General features: G+C 35.5%; 2 protein-coding genes across 2 annotated transcripts; both read left to right on the top strand.

Annotated features, from left to right (window-relative positions):
- The first annotated feature begins 20,560 nt into the window (after window positions 1-20,560).
- LOC107797737 (protein yippee-like At5g53940) lies at window positions 20,561-20,896 on the top strand. The gene has a single exon (XM_016620663.2). The coding sequence runs from the start codon at window positions 20,561-20,563 to the stop codon at window positions 20,894-20,896; it is 336 nt and encodes a 111-aa protein (XP_016476149.2).
- A 3,866-nt stretch (window positions 20,897-24,762) lies between these two features.
- On the top strand, window positions 24,763-25,134 carry LOC107797729 (protein yippee-like At5g53940). Its single transcript, XM_016620654.1, has one exon. It carries the CDS (start codon window positions 24,763-24,765, stop codon window positions 25,132-25,134), a length of 372 nt encoding a protein of 123 aa, XP_016476140.1.
- The last annotated feature ends 496 nt before the right edge of the window (window positions 25,135-25,630 follow it).

Here is a 25,630-nt window from a genome sequence, read left to right as displayed (position 1 = left end):
TTGTCTCACTCTGCGGCCATTATGCGATCCGCAGAGTGATTCTGCGGTCGTATAATGGACCGCAGAAACGCACTTTGCTGCCAAAAAACAATTTTCCTTTACTTTCCAATACATTGTTCAACCCAAAAAGTCCGAGCCACAGTTATACAATCCTCAAACACGTAAGCCCAATTCGGCACCACGAAACATTATTTTCTTTTGCAAAATTTTATGGGGCTTTACACGTGGCTAGGGTAGAGGCCGAGGAAGGGCACGTGGCGTAGCTAGAGCACCTATACGAGTAGCGGTTGAGGAGCCTCCAGTTGCTCCGGTTGGGGGACAAGTACCGGAAGCACTTGTCATTACCCCCGGACTTCAGGAGACTTTTGCACAATTCCTGAACATGTTTGGTACATTAACTAAGGCAGGATTGATCTCTGTTTCACCATATATTTCATATATTGGGGGAGGAGCTCAGACTCCTACTGCTCGTACTCCAGATCAGCGGGTTCACATTGGTCAGGTTCCGAGTGTAGTACCGGTACAACCTGTTATTCCGGTGTAGCCTAAGTTCTGGCCAAAGGCATCAGATGAAGAACAAAAGAGACTTGCGAAATTTGAGAGGTATAGTCCACCTACCTTCAGTGGAACAACTATCGAGGATGCCCAGGGATTTCTAGAAAAAAATATGTAACTATATTCTCCGCACCATGGGCATTGTGGAAGTGAACAGAGTTGCCTTTACTACATTTTAGTTGTCAGGAGCAGTGTATCAATGGTGGCAAGTTTATGAAGAGGGTAGACCAGCCGATGCAATACCACCAACTTGGGCTCAATTTTCGGAGATGTTTTTAAAAGAGTTTGTTCCCAAGACTCTCAGGGATGCGTGGCGCACAGAGTTTGAACGGTTGCATCAGGGCACCATGACGGTGTCAGAATATGCTATCAAGTTCAGTGAGTTAGCTCGCCAAGCACCTATCTTGGTTCCTACAGTTAGAGAGCGAGTCCGCAGATTCATTGAAGGGCTCGATTATGATTTTAAAATATGTATGGCTTAAGAGTTGCCGACTGACATTCCATTTCAGCAAGTAGTAGAGATTGCCAGAATGTTAGAATGTGTTCGAAGTGAGGAAAATGAGTCTAAGGAGGCCAAAAGGTCTCTAAACTCTGGAGGATTTAATGGATTCTACTCTGCAGCTATGACTCATCATGGCAAAAGCTCGGGCAGTCGGTCAACACAGTCCACAATTCAGAGTACATATAGTGGTCTAGTTAATACTTTTAGTGCACCACCGGTATGGGTTTCTTACAATAGTTATACCAGTTATCCGGCACAGACTCAGTATGAGCAGTCGTGCCCACAGAGGGGTTGTTATGACTGTGGTGATAATAGGCACATCATGAGAGATTGTCCCAGACTTGGGAGAGGTGGATTTCATCAGAACACTCAGGCTACAGACTTTATTCCTGTTACTACCCCACATGCACAACCAGGGGTGAAGGATATGCGGGTGGAGGGAGCCCTAGAAGGGGAGGCCCGGCCTGTTGATATAATTGCTATGGTATGGCTGAGGCCTCTACACCAGATGGTGTCATTACAGGTACGATCCCAATTTGTTATAAAGGAATATTTTCCTTAGTTTGATTCGGTTCTGAGTATCGAGGCGAGTCCTCCTATTATGTTCCACTTATGGGTGAGCTTCATAATTCTGTGACCTACTTATGTGTTTACCCCTGTTGGAAAATTTTATTGCGATAGTCGTATCTATCATTTTGTTTTGTACACTATTGAGGACTATGAGTCCAAAAGTGACTTTCTATTACTCACTACAGTAGATTTTGATGTAATTTCGGGATAATTGATTATAATTTTATGAATTATATGCCCTACCGGTATGGAGGTTCATTATGTGTTATGAAATTATTTCACGGAATTTATCAAAAAGAAGAAGAAAAAAAATTCAGTTGGCATGATGTGCATAATACTTGTGATTGAGATGTGAGAATGGGATCCTCGCATTTTTAGTGTAGATTGATATATTTGAACCGGGCTACGTGCCACGGTGGAAGTTGAATCAATATGAGATATTTGTGGTTAAATTCATATGTATTAAACTCTTCTTTGTGAAAATTTTTGCATTATAGTACAGATAGGGAGTTATGCGTGCTGGGATTGTTTGATAATTCCTTTGTGTGTTTATCTGTGCATGTTAGTCATAGTTGTGTTGTGCTTATTGTGTTTTATCCTACGAGGTGTGTGCCCACATGGCGTTAAATGTGACTCGTTAATTCGGGTGAATAATTACAAGGTTTTTATGTTCCTCAAATTGTTGTCAGTAGTGTGAAGGTTTTGAAACTAGGCTTGAACTGAGATGAAATTTAATTGTCGGTGCTGAAATTGATTATGGGCAGCCATTGTGGCCAGAGTTATTATTATGGGCATATGTATGATATGTCACGCTATGTGAATGTGCTGTGCGAGTGTAGGCATGAGTTGCTACAGCCGGTTGAGTCTAATATCGTATGTCGATGTGGAAAAAACAATTAGACCTTTTTGAAAATGATTGAGGTATAAGAAATTTAGTTTTAAGGCTTGTAAGTGTAAACATGAGAAATAATCTAAACTGAGATGGTGTTGTCGGACCATACTAAAATTTTGGGGACATGGACTCACCGCCAGTAGGTGTGTAATAGTACATTCAGTAATTTAATGTCCTCCGAATAATTCCTGGCACGTTCGAGGACGAACGTATGTTTAAGAAGGGGAGAATGTAACGACCTGACTTATCATTTTGTAAATTAGCATCTTGTTTAGTGACTTAAGTTCCCGAGCAGCTTTGTGATGTGTATTATGACTTGCGCGTGTGGTCGAGTTTGGTTTTCGGATGATTCGGGATATATTAAATTTAAAGAACAATTCTTATTTTTGAAGCTTAAATGAAAAGAGTTGACTAGACTTTGACTTTTGAGCAAACGACTTCGGAATAGAATTTTGATGATGTCAATAGATTCGTATGGTGATTTCGGACTTATGCGTATGTCCGGATTTGGATTTGGAAGTCCGTAGGACAATTTGACGCATTTTAGTGAAAGTTGGAAAATGGAAGATTTTTAAAAAGTTTGACCAAGAGTTGACTTTACTGATATCGGGGTCGAAATTCGATTCCGAAAATTAGAACAGCTCCATTATGTCATTTAGGACTTGTGTGCAAAATTTGGGGTCATTCCGGATTGATTTGATATATTTCGGCATAAGTTATAGAATTTGGAAATTTCATAAACTCATAAGTTTGATTCGAGGTGTGATTCATAGTTTTGGTATTGTTTTATGTGATTTGAGGCCTCGACTAAGTTCGTATCGTATTTTAGGACTTGTTGCTATATTTAGTTGGGGTCCCGGGGGCCTCGGGTGTCTTTCGAGTGTGTTTCAGGAGTATCGAATCATTTGGGGCTACTTTGGATGCTGGTTTTCTGATGTCTGGTGTTGTTCTTCGCATTCACAAGGTGCCTCTCACATTTGCGAAGAAGGATTTGGTTTCTGGGATTTTGTTCTTCGCGTTCACGAAGAAGGAATTCATGTTGTCCGCCACCCAACTTCGAAAGCTTATATCTTGCAATCTATAAGGAATTTGAAGATGATCCACAAATGAAAGTTATAGCCCTTTGTGTCTAATTTATGATGGATACACTACAGGTTGTCTGGGAAAAGTTTGGAAATCATGAAGAAGAAATTGCTGCTACACAGGGCTGACTTTGGAAGCTTATATCTCGAAATCTATAAGGAATTGGGAGATGAGAAAAAAAAATAAAGTTAGAGCCCTTGACGTCTAGTTTTCAAAAAGTCAAACAATTTGTCATTTGGAGTTAGGTACAAAAGGTTATGACCATTATACTAGAGGCTGTCTGAGAAGAGTTTGGAAATGGCTATTGAAAAATTTGTTCATCGCGAACGCGAAGAACAAACCCTTGGCCAACAGAATAAAGTCAAAAAATGAGACTGCGTCTCATTCTTCCATTTTTGGACGAAGAAAGCTCGGGTGAGGCGATGTTTTGAGAATTTTCAAGGAAAACATTGGGGTAAGAATTCCTAACTCGATTTTGGTTAAAATACATGAATCTATTGTTGTTTCTATCATGAAATTAGTGAATTTGGTTGAAAATGGTAGAAATTATCTATACCTTAAATGGACGGTTTGGAGGTCGATTCGTTATCGGAATTTGATAAAATTAGTATGGTTGAACTCGTATCGGAATGGATGTTCGAATTTCGTGAAAATTGTGTCGGTACCGAGAGGCAGGCCCCGCATTGATTTTTTAGAATAAAATATTAAGTCAATATTTTATTATCCGGAATTGTTTCCAATGAATTTTGATGAAGTTATACAATTAATTTGGATAGATTTGAGCTGTCCGGAGGTCAATTCAAGCAAGAAGGCTATTTTGGAATATCGGCCTAACTTCCAAAATGTAAGTATCTTGCCTAATCTTGAGTGGAAAAAATTACCCCTTAGGCATTGAGTCTTATGTGAAAATTATGTAATTGAAAACTATGTACTTGAGGTGACGAGTATGTACTTGATTTATATGTGCAAATTATATCGGTTAAAATTCGTAGACGCCTTTATGTATTAAATTAGAAATTGTTGGCACTTATTAAATCCTTTATTTGTCATCCCTCATTCCTCATTTGCTGAGATTGTTTTTATATGATAATTTAGTGTGATTGCCACTTTGATTTTTATGTGAAATACCGTGGTTAGTTGGGTTGACATTTCTTGGAAATAATTTTATTATGGATTCCTTATCTGTAAATAATTATTAAATAAGTTTAAAATGAGGCATTAATATATATATATATATATATCAAAAATTTGGATTAAAGAAGGCATTGTCCTATGCTGAGTTACTTTTCCATCTCTGTTATTTTTGAGGTTTTATATATGTTGTGTGGAGTCTTGGGCTATTTGCTATGAAATTAATTGATTTTGTTGTATCTTTGGAGTTGGTTGTGGCTTATGGGCAAATTGTGATATGAATTGTTGTATTGTGTTGTCGTTTAAACACTCTCCTTGATGTTATTTATGCTTCTTACCTTGCTTGTTAATGATATACATGTTCTTGGTAAGGAAGGGTGTAAAGCACGAAGGGTGATGCCATGCCATTTTATATACATTATCATGTGAGGGAGAGTGTAAAGCACGAAGGGTGATGCCGTGCCATTTAAATTATTATCATGTGAGGAAAGGTATAAAGCACGAAGGGTGATGTCGTATCATTCATATACATTAATATACACGAAGGATAATGTCGTGCCATTTCATATACATTATCATGTGAGGATGAGAGTAAAAGCACGAAGGGTGATGCCGTGTCATTATTTTTATATTATCGTATGTTCATGGCACGAAGGGTGTTTCCGTGCAGGCGAGGACAAGAGACATACATTATATTGTGATATCTTTTTGTTGTGTATACATTCATGCCTTTATCTTGAGTTGTTATTGTGCACATATGTTTTCTATGTGGCTTGTAGTCGTTGTTGCTTCCTGTGTGCCTCCCACTTTATTTCTTTTATTGTTATTGGCATTTCTCCCACCTAGTTGGTACTATTATATGTATGCTCGGTGAGAAAGAGATAAATGCACGAAGGGTGTTGCCGTGCCAATTGATTTGATCTACATATATATATCCGGTGAGAATGAGACAAGTGCACGAAGGTATTACCGTGTCATTCGATGTGATATCTTGAATATATTCCTCACACTAGGAAAGTTATGAATTTAATGAGATAAATGCATGAAGGTATTACCGTGCCATTTGATGTGATATCTTGAATGTATTTCTCACACCATGAAAGTTAAATGAGGTGTCATGTGGTGACTTTTACTTGAAAGAATGATATTCGAAAGATATTTACTTGAAAGAATTATATTAGTAAGATATTTATTTGAAGGAAGTATATTCGAGATATATTTAATTGTACGGATTACATTCTAAAGATTTTTATTTGAAAAACTTATAGATAAAAGATGTATATTTTGAAGGACTTGATTAATTGGTTGTACTTGTGTTTATTATTCGTTTGAGCAATATTTATGGTGTTCTCGTTGCCTTGCTGTTTATGTCACAAGTTGATTATTGTTGTCATCACTGCTATTTGTTTACTATTATTTTTGTATGCTATATCTGTGATGACCCAGTCGGTCGTCTCGAGAGTGGTAGTCCCATTTCTCCATTTTCTGCTTTTATTGTGTTCTACAACTGTTATATGACTTACCGGGTTGGTTGGTTCGGGTTCGGAGTGTTGTCATAGTGAATTGAGACACTTAGTCTCTTAATTGAAAGTTTAAGTTGGAAAAGTAGACCGGACGTCGGCATATGTGTAAACGCCCTTGAATTTGAATTTTGATGGATATGTTAGCTCTGTTAGGTGATTTTGGACTTAGGAGAACGTCCGAAATATGATTTGGAGGTCCATAGTAGAATTAGGCTTGAATTGGCGAAAGTTGGAATTTTTGGCAAATTTGACCGAGAGTGGTCTTTTTGATATCGGGGTCGGATTCCGATTCCGGAAGTTAGAGTAGGTCCGTAATATTGAATATGACTTTTGTGCAAAATTTAAGGTCAATCGGACGTGGTTTGATAGGTTTTGGCATCGGTTGTAGAAATTTGAAGTTTCAAGTACATTAAGTTTGGATTGGAGGGTGATTCGTGTTTTTGTTATTTTTTGATGTGATTTGAGGAATCGACTAAGTTCGTATGGTATTTTAGGACTGGTTGGTATGTTTGGTTGAGGTCCCGGGGGCCTCGGGTGAGTTTCAGATGCTTAACAGATCATTTTGGACTTGTGAAAGATAGCAGATTTTCTGGTTTTCCCAGTTGTTGGTTTCCTTCTTCGCGTTCGCGAGGGGTGTTCCGCGTACGCGAAAGGAGCTGGAGGCAAGAGGAAGATATTTCTTAGCGTTCGCGAAGGGGTTGTTAGGCAGTGCATCGCGAACGCGAGAAGGGCATCGCGTTCGGGTAGAGAAAGTTGAGCGGCTGGGACCCCAGGCCTTTTTGCCTACGCGTTCGCTATGTTGGTCCCGCGTTCGCGTAGGGTTGAGCTGAGTAGTCTTCGCGTTCACGACAAGGGTATCGCGTTCGCGAAGAAGGATTTGCCTGGGCAGAATATAAGATTTCAAAAATGAGGGTTTGGCCATTTTTATTAAAACTTGAGTTTGAGAGCTCGAATTTGGGCGAGATTTTGAGGGATTCTCAGATACATCAATTGGGTAATGATTCTTCACTTGATTTTGGTTATATCCCACTAATATATCACTAATTTCATCTTCGCATTTGGGTGAAAATTTTGGGAAAAATGGGAAGTTCTTCAACTAAGATTTTGGGTTTTGATTGAGATTTTGATATCGGATTTGGATAATTTTGGTACGAGTGAACTCGTGAGTAAATGGGCTTTCGTGTTTTGTAACTTTTTTTGGATTTTGAGATGTGGGCCCGGGGCCGGGTTGAGCCTATTTCGGATTTTGGCTTATAATTTCGTGTTTTTCTTGTGGAATTGATTCCTTTAGCCTATATTAATTGTATCGTACTGCTTGTGGCTAGATTCGGGGCATTTAGAGACTGATTCGAGGGACAAAGGCATTTCGGAGTAGGATTCTGCGCGGTTTGAGGTAAGTAACAGTCTTAAATCTGGTCCTGAGGGTATGAAACCCCGGATTTTGGTATGATGTGATTATTTTGGAGGTGACACACATGTTAGGTGACGGGCGTGTGGGCGTGCACCATGGGGGATTGTGACTTGGTCCGTCCCGTCAGACTGTAAAGTTGAATAGCTTATTGTTAATTACATGTTCCCTCTGTCTTCTAGAAATTTGACTGCCATTCATGTTAGAAACCATGCTTAGGCCATATGATATCACTGTTGGGACCCGCAGCGGTCGGGTACTTGTTGAATTAGCTGCTATTTGTTGTCTTGTACTCAGTCACAGTTTTACTTGTGTGTCATATCTCCGTTTCCTCTTGTTTTTTGATACTTGTTATTATCTCTTTTAGGCTAATTTGTATGATTTCTGAGAGTCCGAGAGGCTGGAGAGATTAGTGACTAATATAAGGCATGAGTGTCAAGCTGTGAGCTATGTAAGTGTATATGGATCGGGTTGCACGCTGTAACGAGCCTGAGGGCTGAATGTATATGGATCGGGTTGCACGCCGCAACGAGCCTTATGGCTATTTATGGACTATGGATCGGGTTGCACGCCGCAACGAGCCTTATGGCTACTTATATGATTGGATCAGGTTGCATGCCACAGCGATATAGCGCTTGGGCTGAAGGAGCCCCTCCGGAGTCTGTACACCCCCAGTGAGCGCATGTACCTATTGAGTGTGATTATTGAGAGCTAAGAGCCGAGTGTTTGAGCTATTGAGAGCTTGAGTGATTGTTACCCTGAAAGGTTGCATTTGTTTCCTTTGTTGCTGCACTTAGTTGAATTATGTCATTTTTTTGAACTTCTGGAAAAAATATTGTATTCGGTTTATCTTAACTGAGTAAATGTACAACTGACTTAATTTATATTGCCGGAATTGAATCATGTCTACTTTCATTCCTGAAACTATTGAAGTGAACAGTAATTGTATAGCTCGTCACTACTTCTCAGTTCCTTATTTATTTTTGTTACTTACTGAGTTGGTTGTACTCACGCTACACCCTGCACTTCATGTGCAGATCCAGGTGTATCCGGTCATGGAGGATGTTGATCTCGTGCATGGTTGAGTATCAGAGATTCACGAGGTAGATGCCGACGTTCGAAGTCCTTATCTCTCCTTTCTTGTTATCTTTCTTTTCTGTATTGGCATTTAGACACAGTCTCTTGTGGACACTGTTTCTTAGACTGGTTGTTTAGATGCTCATGACTTGGTGACACCCCGATGTTTGGGGCTATTTTTCTGTGTTGTATTTTGAGTTTAACTCCTGTCTTTATGAAAACTCTGTCATATCAAGCTTTTGGTTTATTGTTGTGAAACATTTGAAGTATTTTGAAAAGTCGGCTTGCCTAGTACCATCGAGAGGTGCCATCACAACAGGTTAGGGTTTTGGGTCGTGACAATATTGCACAGGTTATTTGACTAGTGAGTGTCTTGACTGTACCTCGTCACTACTCCATCGAGGTTAGTCTTGATACTTACTGGGTACTAACTGTGGTGTACTCGTACTACATTTCTGCACATCTTTGTGAAGAGCCAAGTATTGGAGATATCGGATTCGGACAGAGATTAGAGTGTGATCGCAAGGATTCAAGGTAGGACTTCTTGGTCGTCGTAGCACCTTGGAGTCTTTCCATTATATTGTACTGTCAACTCTTATTCGAACAGTATTGTATCTTCGATCCTTGAGATCATCGCATGTATTCAGTTAGAGTTCGTAACTCTGTATTACCAGTCTTGGGAGGTTATAATTATTTTCGCTGTTGGTTTCGACACTTGTATTAAATTATATGTTTCAAAAAAAATGACTCGAAATGAAATTGTAATCGACTTACCTAGTCTTAGAGACTAAGTGCCATCACGACGCCTATGGTGGGATTTTGGGTCGTGACAGATACGCATGTGGTGGTATAAGGCTAGGGGTTGATACGCATGTGGTGAGACAAGGTGGGCTTAATATGCGTGTTGCTAATAGGGGAACTACTTGAAGCCACGCAGTGAGATAAGGTGGGCTAAAACGCGTGTAGATATTTTGGAAAAATGATTTTCAAAACTAAATGTAAGGCTCACGCGGTGATATTGTCACGACCCGTAATTCTCACCTTTGGGACCGTGATGGCGTCTAACATTTCACTTGCTAGGCAAGCCAACTTTAGAATAATTTAAATCATTTTTTTTTACAATTCACCTTAATTAAATAGTATAGAAACCAACAATCGGAATAATATCTGAATTTAAATGTGCAAACCAAAAATAATGTGATGTCTAAATACTATCCCTGAACCGGAGTCACAAGTGCACGAGCTCCTAGAATAATACAAGCATGGGTCTAAATAAAAATAAAGTTTTCTTAAAGGAAGCACACAACTAAGATAAAGTAGAAGGGGACTTCAGAGGTGCGAACGTCGTGCAGCTATACCTCAAGTCTCCTTTGATAGCTGAATCCGAACAAATCTACAGTACGCCGCTGGGACCAACCCCGGTATCTGCACAAGAAGTGTAGACTGTAGTATGAGTACAACCGACCCCATGTACTCTGTAAGTGCTGAGCCTAACCTCGACGAAGTAGTGACGAGGCTAAGGCAGGTCGCTTACATTAACATGTACGCAATAATAATAATAATAATAATAATAATAATAATAATAATAATAATAATAATAATAATAATAATAATAATAATAATAATAATAATAATAATAATAATAATAATAATAATAATAATAATAATAATAATAATAATAATAATAATAATAATAATAATAATAATAATAATAATAATAATAATAATAATAATAATAATAATAATAATAATAATAATAATAATAATAATAATAATAATAATAATAATAATAATAATAATAATAATAATAATAATAATAATAATAATAATAATAATAATAATAATAATAATAATAATAATAATAATAATAATAATAATAATAATAATAATAATAATAATAATAATAATAATAATAATAATAATAATAATAATAATAATAATAATAATAATAATAATAATAATAATAATAATAATAATAATAATAATAATAATAATAATAATAATAATAATAATAATAATAATAATAATAATAATAATAATAATAATAATAATAATAATAATAATAATAATAATAATAATAATAATAATAATAATAATAATAATAATAATAATAATAATAATAATAATAATAATAATAATAATAATAATAATAATAATAATAATAATAATAATAATAATAATAATAATAATAATAATAATTATAATAATAATAATAATAATAATAATAATAATAATAATAATAATAAATCCAGCAGTCATAAACCTTCAATTAATTTCCGTTGTAGCGTGCAACCTGTTCCAACAATATAAACTTCGAATAAAATTCATTGCGGCGTGCAACCCGACCCAACAATATAATTAAATTCCGTTGCGGCGTGCAACCCGCTCCAACAATATAAACTTTCAATGAAACTCCGTTTGCGGCGTGCAACCCGCTCCAACAATATAAACTTAAAATAAATCCGTTGTGGCGTGCAACCCGCTCCAACAAATTAATTTAACAACTCTTAAATGTAAAAATACTCCAATAAATACCACATTCAATAAGAAATTATTAGGCAACAAGGCATACAATAATTATGATTTATTTAGGAAGCAAGTAATGACAAGTAGCAATTAATTATGGAAATCACGGAGAAAATATGCAATTTAATATTTAATATTCAAATTGTCATGTAGCAGTTATATCATGAATTCAAGACATAATATTGGACAAGGAATATGAGAGAAACAATTAATATAATAATTAATTCATGATTTAAATTGATTTATGATTTTCAGATAAATATTCAAACAATAAATTTGACGACGTATAGACACTCGTCACCTCGCCTATACGTCGTTACACATGAAATTCACGTAACAAATAATTCAAGGGTTCTATTCCCTCAAGTCAAGGTTAACCACGACACTTACCTTGTTTTACAATTTCAAGTGATCACTCGACCACACCTTTTCCTTTTGAATTAGTCTCCAAACCAATCAAACCTATCAAATTATTGACCAACAATTCAGTTGGAGCTTTAGAAATTATTCATAATTCGAAAGAGACTTAATTTAAGTCATTTTCGAAAAAGTCAGCCAACAGTCAATGCGGGGCCCACTTTTCGAAACCCAATGAAAAATCACGGAATCTGGACATTCGTTTTGATACGAGTTCAACCATACTAAAATTATCGAATTCCGACATCGGATTGTCTTTCAAATCCTAAATTTTTATTTTTGAAAAGTTTTACAAAAATTCCAATTTTTTCTATCTAAATCCGAAATAAACAATGAATATAAATATGAATTTATGAGATATAATCACTTTCGGATATAGAACACTTACCCAAGTCGAAGTCGTGAAAAACCCCTTTGGAATTGCCCAAATTCGAGACTCAAAGCTCAAAAATGAGTAAAAATGGCTAACACCCGATTTTATGTATTATGTCCAGCATTTTCGCATCTGAGGACAAATTTCCACATCATCGGGCTCGTATTTGTGAGACAAAGCTCGCATTTTCGGAACAGGGCTTCCAAGCAGAGGACCGCATCTGCGGACCTTCACGTTGCAGAAGCGCAAATGAAGCCGGAGAAGCGAGACCTCCGCATTTGCGGTCTGCCAGCCGCAGAAACGGCATCGCTAGTGTGTGAAATGCACCGCAGAAGTGGCCAGGGAATGGCCAGTGACATCGTCGCAGAAGTGACCAAAATTCTGCAAAAGTGGCCATGCACCTGCGGCCAAAATTGCGCAAGTGCGACGCACCAGAACCAGACCTGTGTTCTTGAACAAAAATGGTCTGAAACTCATCCAAAACTCACCCGAGCCCCTCGGGACCTCGTTCGAATATTCCAACAAGTCCCATAACATAATACAGACTTACTCGGGGTCTCAAATCACGTCAAATAATATCGAAATTATAATTCACACCTCGATTCGGACTTATGAGTTTGTGAAATTTTCACTTTACAAATCCCGTGCCGAAACTTAGTAAATGAATCCGGAATGATTTGGCGCACAAGTCATAAATGACATAACGAGGCTATTCCAACTCTCGGAATCTCAATCCGAGTCTGATATCGATTCAGGACCTCAATTTAAACTTCTAATTTTCAATAAATGGCGATAACTCAATTTAGGGACCTCCAAATTCGATTCCGGGCATACGCCCAAGTCCCAAATCACGATACGGATCTACCGGAACAGTCAAAATACTGATTCGGGTCTATTTGCTCAAAATATTGATCGAAGTCAACTCAAATGAGTTTTGAAGCTCCATTTTACATTTTAATTAATTTTTCACATAAAAACTTTTCGGAAAAATTTATGAACTGCGCACACAAGTCGAAGAATGCTGTAAGGTGCTATTCGAGGTCTCAGAACATAGAAATACATGTTTAAAATTAAAGATGACATATTGGGTCATCACAGATATAAGGAAAGATTGTGATTGAAATTGTGAAATATGAATACGAGGCGGTACCTCGGTTGTTGTACATTCCATGTTGGAACAACTTATTGATTTGAACGGTCATTGTTCTTCCTTCAATCATCCATCCGTATTTTGATTGTGTTTGGTTATTTGTTGTTATCTTGGTGTTGGAACGATTGTGATTTCTTGTGTGAGTCATGCATTCTACGTGATTTATTTTGTTGCTTTAACATGCCAATTTGTGCCTCCGTTATAACTTGGTGAATTGATTGTCAATGTGAATTTAATTACGTGGAGTCACTATATCATATTATGTTGAGTTGTTGGTAACATAATAGTTTAAATAAAATAATTATTAACATATTTTATTTTATGTGCCTCTTAAGATAGAACTCGTTATCTCACTCGGTGCCTTATTATTCTAAATGGTTATCGCACTTTTACTATGATTGGGTTCTCAAATTATACTCATCGCCATGTTAGATATTTACCTTACTTAAAATTGTTATCATGTTTTTGTTTAACAAATTCTATTACTTCATTGTTGGTTATAAATCTATAATTTTTTCGCCGTTGGTCTACATTGATGTTCTTTCTATTGTTAGCTTAGGTATATCATGAACATGTTTCTACGTCTAGTAGGCGTCTTGACCTGGCCTCATCATTATTCTACCGAGGTTAGACTTGATACTTACTGGGTACCGTTGTGGTGTACTCATGCTACGCTTCTGCACTTTTTTGTGCAAATTCAGGTATTCTGATTGTGTTGTTGAGAGTTGCGTATGCGCAGCGGGAGACTTCAGGGTATACTTGGTTGACGTTCGCAGGCCTCGGAGTCACCATCTTACTTCATTATGCGACTGTTAAATTGTAATTCAAAACAATATTGTGTTTAGAAATTCTAGTGTGTTTTAGTTGTACTTATGACTCCGTACTTCCGATTTTGTGAAAATGTATAACTATTGACCGCTTACGGCTATGTATGTCATTTAATCATTTATGACAAATGATTAAATAGTTCAGTTCTGTTATTAAATCAGCATGTGTTAGGCTTACCTAGTCTTAGAGACTAGGTGTCATCACGACATCATAAGGTGTGAAATTAGGGTCAGTGACAACTTCCTTTTAACATAGTATGGTAAAAACAAAAAATTGCCCCCAATATTTACATAAAATCAGTGAATACGAGATAAAATATTTTTCATACGCACATTAGTCACTTAATCATTATTAAGTGATATATACTTTCACTTTAATTTTTAACTACTGTTTTATTTGGTATAGATACGAAATGCAAATAAATATTTACTGATGTGGCATTGATTATCTTTTTTATTTTTACAATAATAGCTAAATAGAACGTATTTGTCTGTTAACGCATACGTTGTATTAATATCAACATTTAACACTTGTATTGCATAGAATTATAAAAAGATACTCCGCACCTTTTTGCTTCATTTCTTGTTTTTTTATTAAGGGGGTTGGTTATTTTGAGGATCGATCATCATATGCCAACCTGGCTGGCTTAGGATATGAGAAAATCTACTCCACCAATAAGCTTTCAGATTTTGATACGATGTGGTCCTCACAAATCTAATACTACAAAATATACAAATAATATACTACGCCAAAATTTCATTTTCTTCTTCTTTTTTTGGTGGTTTATTGATTATTGATTGGGACTAACGCGCAAGGGTGAACCTTGTGTTTATGTAGATACATGAGCGTCATATTTACTTTAAGCAAATATAAAATCACAATTATTTACGTGTTGAATAAGTTAATTTATTAAAAGATGGTCTCTTCTTCATTCATCTCAGTCCGACCAATATTTCCGTTGATCTTAATTTTACAAATTATTGGCTTAGTATATACTCTCTTGCTTGAGAACATTAGTCTGTAGAAATGTTATGCTAAATGTAAAGCAGTATATTTGATAATAGTAAGTCTTTTGGTTTATTCAATATTCAATATGGATACAATGTAGATGTTTGTTATTACGTAACTCGCATTAATATTAATGTTTAAAGTTTGTTATAATTTATGAAAAGAATTAATTATATTTTAAGTTGAAATAATTTTATTTTCTAAGTTTTTTCTATTTTACGGTACATAAAATCTAATAATAAATAATCAGAATCTATATGAATTATATAAATTAAGAAAATATAAGTAAGTTAGTAATTGTGTTAACTAATCAAAATCTATATTATTAGTCAAAACGGGTCAGCCCGACCCAACACAAGCCTCGTAGGCTTTTAAATTTGGTGGGCTAGGGCGGGCCGTCCCGCCACTTAAATGGGCCTTATAGTGGCCAGCCCAACCCAGCCCTAATAGGGTTGTGGGCTAGGGCGGCCCGACCCTTCAATGTTTTTAGATTTTTTTTTCAAATCTTTAAATATTTCTTCGTTACATAGTCTCTTAATCATATGAACGACTTCTCTTTGTTTAGAGCGTACAAGAATCTTGATATTTAACAAGGAATCTCGTAATTGAAATGCAAATTCTTTATATCTCTAGCTCTTCATTTTTAATGTGACATAAATATTTTTTTAATACTTTTCTTTTACTTTCCTCAGGTTCAGGAATTGCTTCAATAAGTTTATATGTTGAGGTTTTTTAATTTAGGTTTAACATCATTTGCTGATTTTATCATTATAGTCCATAAAATTTTTAAAATTTATGAATTTTGCTAGTGTTGTCAATTTTTTTTTGGGTATTAAAACTTGACCATTTTCTATACTGAAGAGCAGTTTAATTATTAACAATATATTAAAGTAACCAAACTGATCATTGGCCACTTAAAGTAATATTTTCTTTTGAAAAAAATAATATTATTGGACACTTAAAACCTTCCTAGTTCGTTGTTAATTAAGCAAAAGAAAAACTAATCTTGTCATACTACATGCGTATCAAAAATCTAAATTCTATTTGATATGGAAGTATAAATGAGCAATCTAATTTTGGGGATTATAGTTAATAGGGTTTTTACTTTTTATTTTTTTTAAATATTAAATATTAAAATTTAAAAATTAATTTTTGGCCCACGGGCCGGCCCAGGCCCAGCCTCGGTCAAGCATCAAGGGCCAACCGACTGACTTGGGCCGGGCTTATACGTCTCACTTTTAAATGGGCTAAATATCCCAAACCAACCCTACCCAAATAGCGGAATGGGTTGGGCTGGTCTCACGGACCAAGCCCATTTTGACGACCCTATATATGATTATATATATCTCATGAAATTTTAGTATGTTAGTAATTACTGTTTTTGAAATACTAAGTAAATTTAGTCGATACGTATTCACAGATTTCACCAGCATACCGTTAAACATTTACTAATTAAATATACGTAAAATAAATATATATTATCGCAAACTTTCTAAATTTTATCAATCTTGTTATCTGCATGTCTCATAGTTTTCCAGCATGCCATATTTGTTTGTTAATGCGTAATAGCACTAATATTAATGTTTAACGTTCGTTGTATTTATGAAATGAACACTAGATATTAGAAATAATTAGATTTTCTATCTTTTTCTGTTTTTATGGTACTTTGAATCTAGTAATAACTAATCAAAATCTATATGGATGATGTATATCTGAAAAAATAGCAGTATTGTCACGACCCTAACTCAACCTGTCGTGATGGCGCCTATCATGTTACTAGGCAAGCCGACAACTCAAACACTTCCAATACTTTCAAATTTAGAGTATACTAAAACAAATTTTAGATAAGTAAAAGATCTCGTAAACCGAATAAAATGACACAACTCGAATTATAAGTTTCCCAAAATCAGGATGTCACTGAGTACATGAGCATCTATACAATATAAGTCTAAAATATTGTCTAAGAAAAACTGAAGCTAAGTAAATAAGACTGAGGGATAGGGGAGGAGAGTCAAAGTCTGCGGACGCTAGCGCAGCTACCTCGATAATCTTCGAATGTCGGTAAACTCTAATGATCAACAACCATCGTGTCCAGAAACACCTGGATCTGTACACAAAGTGCAGGATGTAGCGTGAGTACAACCAACTCAGTAAGTAACAAGTCTAACTATTGGGCTGAAAGTAGTGACGAACTCCATAGGTACAGTTCAATTACAGAATAACAGTGCAGAAATGTAGGCATGCTTTCAAGTTCAACAGTTAAAGCCCAAACAGGTAAATCATGTCAAGTTCAATTGAAACAAGATATGTACATCTCAGTGTCTACATGACGGTTATATATGCCAACTAACGTACAAAACAGTAATGGAATCATATGCATACTCTCAGAGTATCAGCCGCTCAGTCCTCTCATTCACTCGTTCCTCACAGTCACTCATCCTCACAATCGCTCGGCACTCGCACTCAGTATGTACATGTGCTTACTGTGGATATGCAGACTCCGGAGGGACAATTCCAGCCCAAGCGCTATAATAAGTCAATCATGGCATGAATCAAATAAACTTGTTGTGGCGTGCAGTCTGATCCCATAAATATCCTCACAATCAGGCCCTCGGCCTCACTCAGTCATCAATCTCTCTAGTCTCTCGGGCTCATAAGAATCATGATAATCAGCAGAAACAATGATGCTATAATGTATCAATAAAGGACAACAAAGACTAAGATATAATATGCAAACAATAGCTTTGACTAAGCACAAAATGATAAATTAAGCAAATAATTCAATATGTAACACGACCTCTGTGGGTCTCAACAGTACCAATACGTAGCCTAAGCATGATTTCTAACATGACTGGCAGCTCAACTTCTCGAACATATGGTAAAAACACGGGTAATGACAAGATTAATCAACTATACAATTCCATGGAATCGACCAAGTCACAATTCTTACGGTGCACGCCCACACGCCCGTCACCTAGCATGTGCGTCACCTCCACACCAATCATATAACACGTAATTTTGGGTTTTATATCCTCAGAACCAAGTTTAGAAGTGTTACTTACCTCAAATCGTGCAAATCTCTACTCCAATAAGCCCTTGCCTCTTGAATCGGCCTCCAAATACCTCAAATCTAGCCACAAACAATTCGATACAATCAACACAAGCGAAAGGAATTAATTCCACAAGAAAATACTAAGTTATTAACTAAAAGTCAACTCAAAAGTCAACACCCCGGCTCACGTCTCGGAATCCCATAAAAGTTATAAAATTCGGAAGCCCATTCAACCACGAGTCCAACCATAGCAAATTTACTAAAATCCAACACTAAATCGTCGCTCAAATCCCCAAATTAAACTCTCCAAATTCCTAGCCTCAAACTCCCAAAATTACACCTCAAAAACACAAAAACTAGGTGGGAAATTCAATGGGGAACCAAAACTATTGAATACAAATGATCACAAGTGACTTACATCAAGAAATCCCTCTAAATCCCTCTCAGAAATCGCCCCAATCCGAGTTTGCAAGGTCCAAAATGAGAAAAATCACAAAACCCTTCGGATATAACACTACCAATGCTTTCGCACCTGCGACCTACTTAACCGCATCTGCGATCACGCAGGTGCGGACATTTCTCTGCGATCACCCAAGCCTGGGATCTCTTTCTTCGCTTCTGCGATCCCACACGCACAGGTACGAGTCCGCATCTGCGGAACTCCCTCCGTATCTGCGCTCACCAGCTTCCTCTCTGAGCCCGCTTCCGCATCCCTTACTCCGTATCTACGACCACGCAGGTGCGGAAATTTTCTCGCACTACCGACCACTGCATGCTCCTCTCCAGGCCGCATTTTCCCTCTCCTGCTCGCACCTGCGATCAAAACTCTGCGGGTGCGATTGCACCAGACCTGGTGAGCTTCAACAGTCTTTCAGATTTCAACTTGATCCGTTAACCATCCGAACTTCACCCGAGGCCCTCAGGACCTCAACCAAATATACAAACAAGTTCTAAAATACGATATGAACTTATTCGAGCCTTCAAATCACATCAAACAACGCTAAAATCACGAATCACGCATCGACTCAAGCCTAATGAACTTTTGAATTTCTAACTTCAATATTCGATGTCGAAACCTATGAAATCACTTTTGATTGACTGTAAATTTTTCACACAAGTCACAAATGACACAACGGACCTACTCGAACTCCTGAAACCTCAATCCGAGCCCGATAACCAAAAAGTCAACTCTCGGTCAAACTTCTAAATTTCCAACTTTCGCCATTTCAAGCCTAATTCAACTACGGACCTCCAAATTACTATCTGGACTCATTCCTAAGTATAAAATCACCCAATGGAGCTAACATAACCATCAAAACTCCATTCCGGAGCCATTTACACATAAGTCAATATCTGGTCACAATTTTCAACTTAAGCTTCTAACCTTGAGACTAAGTGTCTCAACTCATTCCGAAACCTCCCCGGAACCGACTCAACTACCCCGGCAAGTCACATAGCAACTATTAAGCATAAGATGAGCAGTAAATGGGGGAATGAGACTATAACCCTCAAAACCACCGGCTGGGTCGTTACAAGTAAGTTGGTAATTATAATTTCAAGAGATACTAAAGCAATTTAGTCAAACCTCTACGCAAATCTTCATTAGCATAATTTTAATAACTTATTAATTAAATGCACGTAAAACTTATACGCATTATTGCACACACGTATTTTTTTTATATTTTATTAATTTTATCAGCATGTAACACAGATTTTTCAATAGTCGTTATTTCTATGCATGAGTAATTATATAAGCATCATATTTACTATAATCAAGTAAAATATTATACAAATTAATTACGTGATGAACAAACTAATTTAGTGGGATATTTTATTTACTAAGTTAATGTCTTGAACAAATTAGTTTTTCAAAACGATATATATATATATATATATATATATATATATATATATATATATATATATATCCCGCCTTGTCACGCCGCATGTGCAAATAAACCTTATATTACAGAAATAACTTTTTCTAAAAAATAAAAAAAGGTAAAGCTACACTTTATGCATTCCTCCATAAAATGAAAGAGATACTGACGCAATTTAGTCCTACTAAGATAGCCTTAACAACTTATTAACTAAATACACGCAAAAAATGTAGATTGTTGCAATCACATGTTTGTTTCAGTTTTATTAATTTTATCTGCATGTAACATAGTCTGCAGCATGTCGCTATGTCTGTGCATGAGCAGATACATCATACATGAGCGTCATATTTACTTTAAGCAAAATATAAAATCATACAAGTTATTTAAGTTTTGACTAAGTTAATTTATTAAAATATGGTCTCTAATATATTATATTTCCAGAAAAACTAATACTGGAGATCCACTTAGGGATTCTACTACTACTTTTTTTTGCTTTAAATTGGAGACCATCTTCTCTATTCTATTCCATTCTCTTCTATTATTTTTGCTAAGCCTCAAATTCCTGCTCTTACTTTAGTGTAAAAAATGGGGAGGTTATTTTTGGTGGATCTTGAAGGCAAAACTGTTAACTGCAAAATCTGCAAAACCCAACTTGCCCTTACTAATAACCTTATGTTAAAGGATTTTATTTGCCACAAGGAAAAAGCATACTTGTTCAGAAATGTGGTAAATATAACTTTTGGACCTAATGAGGAGAAAATGATACTTTCTGAAATGCACACAATTGCAGATATATTTTGTTGTTGTTGTGGGCAAATTGTTGGCTGGAAATATGTGGCAACCCCATATGGCAATAATCACAAGTGTAAAGAAGGGAATTTTGTCCTTGAAAAAGGACATATTTTCTTTGTTCAAGCATGAGTGATGCATAATCTTGGTTTCCTTTGTATCTTATTAATTAAAATGATATATTTTTATGGTTGTATCTTGTTCGACTTATCCAAAGAATTAATAAAAATAGTTATCATCTTGCTATATTTTCTCTTAACAAAACTAGATTCAAGCTTTGTCATTATCTTTTTCATTTTCACATTAATACCAGCATTTCATATATGCAAATAAGTTTAGTTTCGGCTCTTGAAAGATTGTTTTATTTTTCAATCACCACAATTTCTGGTATGTCTAGAGGGGAAAAGTCAAAAACGATTTCTTACTTTAGGGCATAATTTTGCTCTACACATGAGATTCACATTCGAGAAAAGATCACAGACAGAGGGTTCGACTAATGGTAGAAGATAAATAGATGTTTCGGAATTGGTTTAATCAAGTCATGTATGTACCTTGAAGGTTGCTTCGAATGATATAAAAAAGGTCGTCGCCGCCAGAGGGCAAAATTACTTTTAAAAAAAGTTCGGCAAAATAGAAAGTTTTAGTATTAAGAAATTTGATATTTAATAAGCACCATTTCATTTTTAAAATTCAAATTCGTTTGTAGGGCTTACCGTTAAACAAAAAAAATATTTTTATACGTAGTTACAATTTGAATGAAAAATTATCTTATAAAGATTTCTTATGTTTTATTTATCAGTCACTTGTGTTATTTTGTACCAATCACTTGTGAAAATTTTCATGTAATTAGCCATAAAACCGATATCTCTTTTTAAATAGCACCAATTAAAAACTTGATGAATGGCTGAAATCATACTAAATATGGATAATTCGATAAACTTTGAATCTTCGAGTCAGACCTTCATATCTTCATGCCCATCTTCAAACCTTCATATCCGCCTTTAAACCTTCATATTCTGAGCTAAAGATGGCAAAAACCTCGAAATTTGTGCCTCAAAATACCGCTCCTTCAACTTCTACCTCGACCGCTGATATCGAAGCGACCCTACTGGCAGTAGTCCCGGAACCTCCTCTTAAGGATTTTATCCCCGGAGGTTGTTCCACAGATAATGATTTTAAGGTCAAGAAGACCTCCAAACAAGAAGATCGTGGTGAGGAGGTGTGGAGGTATATCTGCTCCATCCAGTGACGGATGTACATATCAAATTTGGGGGCTTAAGCACCCATTGACCTTGATAAAGAGTGTATGTATTATAAGTTCGATTTTCACTTCTAACGGCTCCTTTTTAGGACGCATTTTCCTTATTTATCTAAGCTTCTTTCTTTTGCCCCATTCAATTAGGTATACTTTTTTTTTCTTTCACTAGCCACTATCTTGATCCAATACTACTTATTTTTTCATTCTTTTTCATTGATTTATGTTTTAACTTTTAAATTTTTTTTTTGTAACTTCATTTAATTCACTATAACAAAGAAAGAAAACGAAAATCTACTTAAAAGGTACTCCAAAGTTCGTTTGAAGACGAAGTGGTCCTCTAGAATGGTAAAGCCCACCATTTATTTTCATGTTAGTTGTCTTATCCATTACAATTTCGCAACGTCCATAATAATAAAATTAAGAGTTTTTTTATTAATTTTTTTATCGTCGTATTCAAATATTTGTGTACTTATACAATGTGATTGGTAGTACTTTACGTCAAAAATGTTACGCACCCACGAACCTAAAATCCTGGATCCGCCACTGACTCCATCACCGAAGACACGCTCTCAACGGTTCGGGAGGATTACAAGTGGGAAGGCAAGGAAGTAGTCATCACCGGTCCTGATGAGGACATCACAATGCACGTGAAGGGGTACTTGAGCATTTATACGTACCCCTTCACGCTTGGCCCGATGGACACGGTGGTCCTCAATTTTTGTAAGAGGTACGAGGTCTGCTCGGGTAGATCCATACGTCCTTTTGGAGGATCGTGATTCTCCTTCGTCACTTTATCAACAACACGAAGGATAGGGTGTGTTATGGAGATTCATATTAAATCACCACTATTTTCCTTATCCCAACTGTGGGCACCAAACTGTTACCTTAAAATGAGTAACAATTGAATTTATACGCAATTTAAAGAATATGTGATTTAATTTAACACGAATGATCTAAGAAAAGTAAATAATTGAATTAAAGGAAAATAAAGCGATCAAACAAAGTGTGATGGATGATTAAGTCTAGCTTTATGTTTAGATGCTAGAAGTTGGTTCCGATCCAGCCCTTGGAATGGATTTGGTTGCAACTCAATAAACAAATAGTTGAAGAACGCTTTGAACAATAGCTAGAGAACCAAAATTAATTTTATTGCCTTGGTATGTGTGCCAACAATGATCCTCAAAATAAAATAATTCTCTTATTTATATAGTTGGGGAGTTTCAATCTTAGTACAAGTTTAAGTAAGATAAAGATCTTCTTCTTCCGGTCAATATTGATACGCAGTTGATATTGGGCGAGACTTGGGCCGTAATATTCGGTTAAGGGCGGATATTTCGGCCCCCCATTTGTCTCGTCTAACTGTCTTTCCCTAAGCCTCGGTTCTTTTCTTTGCTCGAGCTCAATGGTTGGCCGTGTCCGCTTCCGGGCGCACCATTCGTCCTCCTCGGGTTCTGGTCTGTGAAAGCCTTCGGTATTACCCAAGGCCATATGGAGTCGCGCTGTCCTCTCGTTTATTTACCGTAAAATCAGGGGTAACTTTATCCTCAATTTTACCCGCACACACTTACATTACTTGATTTCCTAATAGTAGCTCTAAAATGGTGGTTTGACATTAGATATATTTTCTTGGAAATTTAAAACTAGAGATCCACTTATTTATTCGATTTCTTTCATTTTTGGGAGTGCTTTAAGTAGTTACCCTTTTTGCTATACCTTTTCTTATAGTATAGTAAAACGAATTTCGCACCCAATGTTTACGTAAAATCAGTGAATACAAGACATAATATTTTTCATACGCACATTGATTAATTAGTTAATTATTATTAATTGGTATGTATTTTTGCTTATTTTTAACAGTTATTTCATTTGGTGTAGACACAAAATGCAAGTAAATATTTATAGATCCATTGATTGTATTTTAGTTTCTCATCAATAGCTAAATAGAATGTGTTTGTCCGTTAACGCATACATTGTATTAATTAGTAATGTTTAATGATTGTTGTACTACGAAAAGGATCAACTAAATGTTAAGGTGAAATAGTTAAGTGTTCAAATGCCTTCTATTTTTATGGTACTTAAAATCTAATCTTACATACATACATATAAATACATACATATATATATATATATATATATATATATATATATATATATATATATATATATATATATATATATATATATATATATATATATATATATATATATATATATATATATATATATATATATATATATATATATATATATATATATATATATATATATATATATATATATATATATATATATATATATATATATATATATATATATATATAAAATCAAAGAAATACTGACGCAATTTAGTCGAACTTCTTTACAAATCTTCACTTGCATTAAAAACTTATTGATTATATACACGTAAAACAAATGTACATTATTACAATGTTTGCTTTCAGTTTGTTACTTCATCTGCATATAACATAGTTTATCGGCATGTTGCTATACGTCTGTGCATGATTAGATACATAAGCGTCTATTGACTTTAAGCAAATATAAAATCCTAGAAATTATTCATATGTTGAATGGGTTACTTTATTAAAAATGGTCTCTAATTTATTATATTTCCAAAAAAAATTCTAATACCAGAGACCCACTCAAGGATTCCATTTCTTATTTTGCTTTAAATAGGAGACCATCTTCTCTATTCTATTCTATCATATTCTCTAATTTCTCTGCTCTTAATTTAGTGTAAAAAATGGGGAGGATATTTGTAGTGGATCTTGAAGGCAAAACTTACAACTGCAAATTCTGCAAAACCCAACTTGCCCTTGTTAATGATCTTATTTCAAAGGATTTTCTTTTTCTCATGGGAAAAGCATACTTGTTAAGAAATGTGGTAAATATAAATTTTGGACCTAATGAGGAGAGAATGATACTTTCTGAAATGCACACAGTTGCAGATATATTTTGTTGTTGTTGTGGGCAGATTGTTGGCTGGAAATTTGTGGCGATCCCAAATGGCAAAAATCACAAGTATAAAGAAGGGAGATTTGTTCTTGAAATAGGAGGGATTGTTGACTCTGAATTGTATATTGATAATACTAGTCCAAGCATGAGTGATGCATAATCTTGGTTTCCTTTGCAGCTCTCTTATATATTAAAATGGTATTTCTATGGTTGTATCTTGTATTACTTACCAAAAGAACTATTATATCTTGCTATATTTTCTCTTTTCGCTTCGTCTTTTTATTATCATGTTGTTGTTACTACTTTCTTTTCATCTCTCCTTAAACGGAGGGTCTATCGGAAACAGCTTCTCTGCCTTCTCAAGGTAGAGGTAAGATCTGCATGCATATTACTCTCAGACTCAACTTATGGAATTATACTGAATTTACTGTTTGTTGTTGTTGTTTGTTGCTATATGTACTATTAACATAACTAGATACAAGCATTGTCATTATCTTTTTCATTTTCACATCAATAGCAGAATCATATATTCAAAGAAGTTTAATTTTGGCTCTTGAAAGATTGGTTTTTTTCTTCCCTCTATCGGATAGTAACTCTTTGATTTTATTTTATTTTTAAGAAAGAAGCTAATAAAGTGTAGACCTTGTGTGAATTTT

This window comes from Nicotiana tabacum, chromosome 24, assembly GCF_000715075.1.
Source record: "Nicotiana tabacum cultivar K326 chromosome 24, ASM71507v2, whole genome shotgun sequence".
Classification (NCBI taxonomy): domain Eukaryota; kingdom Viridiplantae; phylum Streptophyta; class Magnoliopsida; order Solanales; family Solanaceae; genus Nicotiana; species Nicotiana tabacum.
The sequence above is the reverse complement of the archived record's forward strand: the minus strand, read 5'-3'. Positions and strand labels throughout refer to the sequence as shown.

What these genes read in the sequence shown, in the direction of transcription:
- LOC107797737 (XM_016620663.2), top strand. Translation starts at nt 20,561, where the DNA reads ATGGGGAGGTTATTTTTGGTGGATCTTGAAGGCAAAACTGTTAACTGC.
- LOC107797729 (XM_016620654.1), top strand. Translation starts at nt 24,763, where the DNA reads ATGGGGAGGATATTTGTAGTGGATCTTGAAGGCAAAACTTACAACTGC.